Consider the following 8,412-nt stretch of genomic DNA (forward strand, 5'->3'; position numbering starts at 1 on the left):
GTGAGAAAACCGTAACTCCTGTCCAAAAACCGTAAAACACCGTGAGAGACACAGAAGCCGGCAGATTCTGACAGTGTTTATTTTATTCATATATTCCTTAAAATGAGCGCGTAAGCTCAGTGCGAAGACAGAGTGAGATTCTTTTGAAAAAAAAAAGACGATTACATTACAGTCAATGGGGAGCGAGACAGGTATTGCCGCCGGTCTCGGCCCCCCCGTTTAAATTTTGTGCAGACCCCGCCTGTCAATGTCACATTTTATGAATCCCAACACCTATGTCTACATTTTGACAAAAAATTATTTGTCTCCTTTTCACGGTTTGGCCGTGAGCTCAAGTTAAAAATAAAAATTAAGGTTATTTTTTACTGCTTCTCACACTCAAGCTAACTGGCGCTTCCACTCCTGCTGCAGCATTACTGCCTCGGAGCTGCACACGGCACTAATTACACTGAACAGCTGATACATTGAAGTAAATCACTGAATAATTTAGCTCCAGAATAAATGAATGCCATGTTAATAGAATATAAACCCAGTACAGCTCTGAGCTCATTTAGCTGTTATGCTGCACACAACTGGAACAAACTACCAACTGAACTACAATCAGCTCCAAATGTGAATATCTTTTAAATCCAGGTTAAAAACATTTCTCTTTTCATGTGACTCTGATTGAGCTCTTTTAAAGCACTTTATATTTTAATCTTTCATTAACACTGTATGTTCTTTAAATCATTTTAAAGCAAATCATTATTTTATGCTGCACTCATATTTTATGCTCTATTTAGTCAAGCTTTTTGTTTTCTTTCTCTTTTTCTTTTTCTTTACTTTTGTTTTATTTTTTATTGTAATTGTGGTTCCTTGGTTTTAATTGTGTGTTTTTATATTTCTGATTTTTAGTATTTTGTTTTTTTGTGAAGCACAATGAGTTGCCTGTGTATGAAATGCATTATATAAATAAAGCTGCATTGCTTAAATGGGAGATTCTACAAAATAAATAAATGAAGGTTTAACTGTAACTGTTACTTTTCTTATGTCTAATTTAAACAACTATAAGTACATGGACTTAAACAATAACTTAGAGTATGTTACATTTATGGGGGTTACAATTATATAATACATTTTGAACATTTATTTTAAATTTTAAAAATGTCTTCCACACTGTCAGAAATTAATCGTGGTAGAGAAATACAAAATCTATTTACAAGTAATTGATATGGGAATTTAAAAGAATGAAACAGAAACATAGCAGACAGAAATGAGACAAAATGTAATAAAAAGAAGGAAACATTTGCTGTGAGGTGAAAGATATGATATGAATGAAGAGTCCCAAACTGAATGTAATAAAACTCCCTGAGAGGTTTCAGACCTGATGAGCAGCTGTAACTTGTATGTGTGAGAACTTGAGTGCTGAGGTTCACATAGTTTTTAGCTTTGAATCTTCTGACATTTACACATTTTATTCAGACATCATCATCATTTACAAATACACACTGACAAACATCTTCATGGATGTACAAAGACTCACAGGCTTTGAATGATTTCTGAACATCATTTCACAAACTCCTGAACAGTGCAGGATGCTGTTGTAGTTTGTCACTGTGGCCACCAGAGGGCGGTAATATTCCTCAGCATTTATCATGGTATCTCTGTCAGTATGAACCAAAGGAATAAACAGTGACACCTGCTGGCTTTAATCACACATGACAGCTGAGTGCTGATGATGCACAACTTGTTTAGAAACAGTCAGTGAACAACAGCTGTCAGACTGAATGTGAGCTAAACACATTAAACTGACACTTTAAACAGTCCTGAAACTGGGAGCACTAGTACAACTCAAACATACCTTCAATCTACTGTATGAAATGACATATGAATTAACATGCACACACACACAAAGACATGGAGAAAACTAACATCAGCTACTTCTCATCATGAACTTTATTCTCTACACAGGAACTAAATAAACTAAATACTTACTGTATGTCAAAAACACACAACAGCTCATGGACTTCTCCTCTCTAAAGCTGTGTTCACATCATATGGGATGGATAGTAGAGACGGGAAACATTCCCATGTTTACAACGTGTGAGCGTTCATGTCACAGAACAAATCAAGATGCTGCATGATTACAGAGTTGGTTGAATGAGTTTAATAATTAAGCTCAGGTTAATCAGGGGGCTCCACCTCCTTACTCAGGAGGAACAACTCATTCATTAAATGATTCATTAATACATCTCAATAAATCAATACATTTTGATAAATCAGTGAAATGTCTGAATCCGTGGTTCCCTGCATCACTTCAAAGAAAAGACAAACAACAATTAAGTTCATTTAAGGATTTTATTAACCAAGAAAATACAAATAAATGTGATGCTGAACTTGCATTACAATATGAATTCAACAGATTGTTATTCAATATAACGGCATGAATGAAAGATGGTGAGTGATGAATTTAATGAAGGAAGCTAAGTAACGTTTATGTTTTACTGAGTTTTAAAGAAACTTTTAATGAATGGATCTGACATCAACCCTCGATTAAAGCCAATCAGATTCATCCCAGCTACCTGTGAGAATCTCATTTCCAGCTTTTTACCTCAAATGTTTTCATCATAATCTTCATTCAGGTCATTTGATCCTGATTATAAAATGCATAATATAATATAGTAACACAGAACACAGGATGCATTGTTCTGGCATTGATATGACATCAGCTTCATTCATTAAACATGAAAATAATAATTATGATCAATCAGAACACGTTGTTGCTCTGCCATGTATGATAGATAATTACCATCATAAAGTAAACATAACATTAATGTAACATTAGCTTGTGTTAGGTAAGCATATTCATACCAACATTAGTGTTTATGAAAGAAGAAAGAACAATGACAGTTCATCAAATATCCATTTATCTGTTACAGCTGTGACAATGGACATTTCTTAAAAAACTGGTTTTGATTTTAAAGCCATAATATTTACAAAGATGTTGTTTCAAGACACACAGAGACACTAAAGGAATGTGGGGCGTCTCATAATTTATGACGGTGGTCTGTAGGAGAGAGTCTGTTTACATGAGTCTGAGTTCAATCTGATGGTAGAAAGGGGGAGTGCAGTTCTGTGATTGGTCCCAACGTCCGTATATCTGCTACAAGGCTCAAATATACTGTGCATAACAAACCATATCTAGTAAATGTGGCTGCAGATATCAGAGCTTTCAGCTTTTATAATTCATAATTACCACTTGAATGTTGACCTGACCCATCCTATAGACGACAAAGAGAGACTCTCCCTCCTACAGAGGACACAGAGAGACTGAGGAACCAGACCAGACCCCAAACCCAGCATACAGAGGTTCAGTGAATGTGGTGTTGAAGGTGTGGAGGTGGATCAGTGTGTCAGAGGAGACTCTGTAGAAGGACAGAGTGCCAGCAGGACAGTCCACATACACTGCTACTCTGTTAGAGACAGAGGAGGAGGAGGAGGAGGAGGAGGAGGAGGAGGAGGAGGAGGAGGAGGAGGAGGAGGAGGAGGATGTTGGTCTCTTATTGTGATAGACAGAGTAACAACCAGTGGGAGAGCAGTACAGACTCCAGGACTGATCATTCCTTCCAAACACACAGTCATCACTGTTTCCTTTCCTGCTGATTCTTCTGTAACTCACTGATATATCAACTCCTCCTCTCCACTCGACCTCCCAGTAACAGCGACCAGTCAGAACATTTCTACACAGCAGCTGAGGAAACCTGTAATCAAATCTGTCTGGATGATCAGGATATGACTGATCCTCCCCCACACGTGTCACCTTCCTGTTGTTATCAGACAGTTTGAGGTTTCTGTTCATTGTGTTTGGATCCAGTTCCAGTTCACAGGCATCTGATGGAGAGAACGAGACACAATACAGCTGCAGTTATTGATGATGACATCATCTTCATCCTCAGTAGGATGTGAATGAGTGATGTCACAGTTTGATGAATGAAATGAAAAACACACTTACACTTCCTCAGACCTGGTGTCAACCATTGGACTCCAGCAGGCTGCAGGCTGAAAGGAGGAGGGGGGTCAGAGCAGCACGTTCTCTTTCAGCATGCTAACATGGACATGACATCACTCTAGAAAAAGTCAGCCATATATTTCCCATGCAGCTCTGATCCTGATCACACTGAGGAGCTTTGCTGTTGCTAGGCAACACAACCGTCAATCACACATGATGACTATCAACAGCAGCTACATTCAGCCAATCAGAAACAGGCGTCTCAACGTCAAATCATGTGGACAATGAGACTTTTTCTTTTCAGACTCAGCAGTTTGTCTATACCTGAGAGTGTCGGGCCGGACGGCTTCCCAACTGAATTAAAAAAAAAATTCTCAGGCAAACTAATCCCTCTTCTAAAAAATGTCTATGCCGAAGCTCTTGAGCATGAGACACTCCCCCCTACAATGACCCAGGCCACCTGTCTGTCTATACCTGAGAGTGTCCACCTGTCTATCTCTATCTGAGAGTGTCCACCTGTCTGTCTCTACTTGAGAGTGTCCACCTGTCTGTCTCTACCTGAGAGTGTCCACGTGTCTGTCCATACCTGAGAGTGTCCACCTGTCTGTCTCTACCTGAGAGTGTCCACCTGTCTGTCTATACCTGAGAGTGTCCACCTGTCTGTCTCTACTTGAGTGTCCATCTGTCTGTCCATACCTGAGAGTGTCCACCTGTCTATCTCTACTTGAGAGTGTCCACCTGTCTGTCTCTACTTGAGAGTGTCCACCTGTCTGTCCATACCTGAGAGTGTCCACCTGTCTGTCCATACCTGAGAGTGTCCACCTGTCTGTCTCTACCTGAGAGTGTCCACCTGTCTGTCTCTACCTGAGCGTGTCCACCTGTCTGTCCATACCTGAGAGTGTACACCTGTCTGTCCATACCTGAGAGTGTCCACCTGTCTGTCTCTACCTGAGAGTGTCCACCTGTCCATACCTGAGAGTGTCCACCTGTTTGTCCATACCTGAGAGTGTCCATCTGTCTGTCCATACCTGAGAGTGTCTACCTGTCTGTCCATACCTGAGAGTGTCCAGTCTCCAGTGTGGATCCTCCAGTCCAGCAGACAGAAGTTTCTCTCCTGAGTCTCCTGGATGATTGTAGCTCAGGTCCAGCTCTCTCAGATGGGAGGGGTTGGAGCTCAGAGCTGAGGCCAGAGAAGCACAGCCTTCCTCTGTGATCAGACATCCTGACAGACTGAACACACACAAAACAACACACATGTCACATGATCTGAGGTCACTGCAGGACTGGAAGCTCCTGTGTTTATTACTGTCATCACCAATGTGTTTCTGTCATCTTTACAGTTAAACTTCATACTTTCAGTCACTACTTCTCAATTCAGATGGCCAACCACTGTAAAGCTTTTATTGTGAAGTACTTCCAGCTTCCTGTAACCTTAGTCAACATGATGTTAGCAACTGCTAACTCTTCACTGCTAAAATAGATGTAAATAAAATAATACTCATTAGAAAGCAGCCACAGTGAGCTGAATAGATGAAGAGCTGCAGGTGACAGACTCTGACTACAGTTTGTATGAACATCAAACCTCCAACACGTCACAGAGGTAAATGACTCCGTCTCAGATGCTCACAGTTGAATACAGAACAGGAATCACAACTAATGTGGCAAATAAGGACTGAACACTGGAAATAACAGTAAAAAATAACAGAAACAAACATTTCTGACTCCTTCATTCAGTTTCAGTGATCATCCAGTTTTAAGGTTGTTTGAAACTAAAGAAGAATTAAATGGTGGTTAACCAGATAACAGCTGAGGTGAAGTGTCATATCACCATGGTGAGTAACAATCACTATCATCCCAGCACAGATACTGCTCTGAGATTAAAATAAACTACAACTGTTACCAAAAACTGTTCACTGAATAACTGTCTGTGTGTTTTACTTTGGGCCAGTTACACAGTTCTTCATTCAGTTTGTGAATCTTAAAACTCCTCTCTGGTATTTCAGGTTCCAACAGCAGAGACACAACAAAACTAATAAATATATATTAATAGAAAGTTATTCACAGGGTCTAAACACATGCTGAAGATAATCTGAGTAGAGAAAATGTCCAGGTGTTTATCTCCTCATATAAATCACAGTTTAAATGATGATAAGTTGAACAGGTTGATGAATCCTGACCTGAGAGTTTCCAGGGTACAGTGTGGACTCTCCAGTCCAGCAGAAAGCTGCTTCACTCCTGAATCCTGCAGGTTGTTGTTACTCAGGTCCAGATCTCTCAGACTAGAGGACTGGGAGCTGAGAACTGAGGACAGAGCTGCACAGCTTCTCTCTGAGAGGTTACAGCCATTCAGTCTGAAGAATACATTTAGAAAAATATTTAATGAATAATTTATTTGTTTGGCCTTTTAAAAAATATCTCTTTGAATATCTCTATCAATTTGGAATAAATAATTCAATAAATATCTGAGTACTTACAGAGCTTTGTTGGAGGCATTGACCACTGGCAGCAGCCTCAGAAGAGCCTCCTCTGAAGAAGAGTATTTCTTCAGGTCAAACACGTCCAGATCTTTTCCTGATGACAGTAAGATGAAGACCAGAGCTGACCACTGAGCAGGAGACAGTTTATCTGTGGAGAGACTTCCTGATCTCAGGTACTGTTGGATCTCCTCCACTAGAGAACGATCATTCAGTTCATTCAGACAGTGGAACAGATTGATGCTTCTCTCTGCAGACACATTCTCACTGATCTTCTTCTTGATGTACTCGACTGTTTCCTCATTGGTCTGTGAGCTACTTCCTGTCTGTGTCAGCAGACCTCGTAGAAGACTCTGATTGGTCTGCAGTGAAAGACCCAGGAGGAAGCGGAGGAACAAGTCCAGGTGTCCATTTGGACTATTTAAGGCCTCGTCCACAGCACTCTGGTAGAAACATGTTGGTTCAGGTTTGTCTTTAAAGACTTTAGACCACCTGGATGTTGTTTGTTCTTCTGTCAGCAGATTGACTCCAGACTTGATGAATGTCAGATGGACATGAAGAGCAGCCAGAAACTCCTGAAGGCTCAGATGGACGAAGCAGAACACCTTGTCCTGGTACAGCCCTCTCTCCTCTTTAAAGATCTGTGTGAACACTCCTGAGCACACTGAGGCTGCTCTGATATCGATACCACACTCTGTCAGGTCTGATTCATAGAAGATCAGGTTGCCTTTCTGCAGCTGCTCAAAAGCCAGTTTTCCCAGAGATTCAATCATCTTCCTGCTCTCTGGACTCCAGTGTGGATCTGTCTCAGCTCCTCCATCATACTTGATGTTCTTCAGTTTGGACTGAACCACCAGGAAGTGGATGTACATCTCAGTCAGGGTCTTGGGCAGCTCTCTTCTCTTTCTGCTTTTCAACACATCCTCCAGAACTGTAGCAGTGATCCAGCAGAAGACTGGGATGTGGCACATGATGTGGAGGCTTCGTGATGTCTTGATGTGAGAGATGATGGTTCTGGCCTGCTCCTCATCTCTGAATCTCTTCCTGAAGTACTCCTCCTTCTGTGGGTCAGTGAACCCTCTGACCTCTGTCACCATGCCGACACACTCAGGAGGGATCTGATTGGCTGCTGCAGGTCGTGTGGTTATCCAGAGGCGAGCAGAAGGAAGCAGTTTCCCCCTGATGAGGTTTGTCAGCAGCACATCCACTGAGGTGGACTCTGTAACATCAGTCAGGATCTCATTGTTGTGGAAGTCCAGAGGAAGTCGACACTCATCCAGACCGTCAAAGATGAACACAACCTGGAACTCTTCAAACCTGCAGATTCCTGCGTCTTTGGTTTCAGTAAAGAAGTGATGAACAAGTTCCACCAAGCTGTACTTTTTCTCTTTCAGCACATTCAGCTCTCTGAAAGTGAATGGAAATGTGAAGTGTATGTCCTGGTTGGCTTTGTCTTCAGCCCAGTCCAGAGTGAACTTCTGTGTTAAGACTGTTTTCCCAATGCCAGCCACTCCCTTTGTCATCACTGTTCTGATTGGTTCATCTCTTCCAGGTGAGGCTTTAAAGATGTCTTCTTGTCTGATTGTTGTTTCTGGTCTGTCTGGTTTCCTCGATGCTGTTTCAATCTGTCTGACCTCATGTTCATCATTGACCTCTGCAGTCCCTCCCTCTGTGATGTAGAGCGGTGTGTAGATCTGATTCAGAAGGGTTGGGTTTCCTGCTTTAGCGATCCCCTCAAACAGACACTGGAACTTCTTCTGCAGGTTAGACTTGAGTTTACGTCGACACTTTGCAGCAGGAGTTCCTGAATGAACAAACACAAAAAAAGAATATAAACACATTTCCTCCATCTTTTGAGACTTCAGTAAATGTCTCATTTGTCCATCATGTTAAATCTTTATAGAAATCCTCTTACTGCTCTGCAGACGCTCAGCCAGCTCCTCCTGCTTC

General features: G+C 41.4%; 1 protein-coding gene across 1 annotated transcript in view; it reads right to left on the bottom strand.

The window, feature by feature from the left end:
* Positions 1-1,636, bottom strand: part of arap3 (ArfGAP with RhoGAP domain, ankyrin repeat and PH domain 3) — a gene marked incomplete at its 3' end in the record, with an annotated part of 10,928 nt that extends 9,292 nt beyond the window's left edge. Inside the window, 1 exon segment of the mRNA XM_062426186.1 lies at positions 1,523-1,636. Within this exon segment, the coding sequence (XP_062282170.1) occupies positions 1,523-1,636 (114 nt within the window).
* Between the last annotated feature and the right edge of the window lie 6,776 nt (positions 1,637-8,412).

Source organism: Scomber scombrus, chromosome 9 (assembly GCF_963691925.1).
Source record: "Scomber scombrus chromosome 9, fScoSco1.1, whole genome shotgun sequence".
Lineage (NCBI taxonomy): Eukaryota > Metazoa > Chordata > Actinopteri > Scombriformes > Scombridae > Scomber > Scomber scombrus.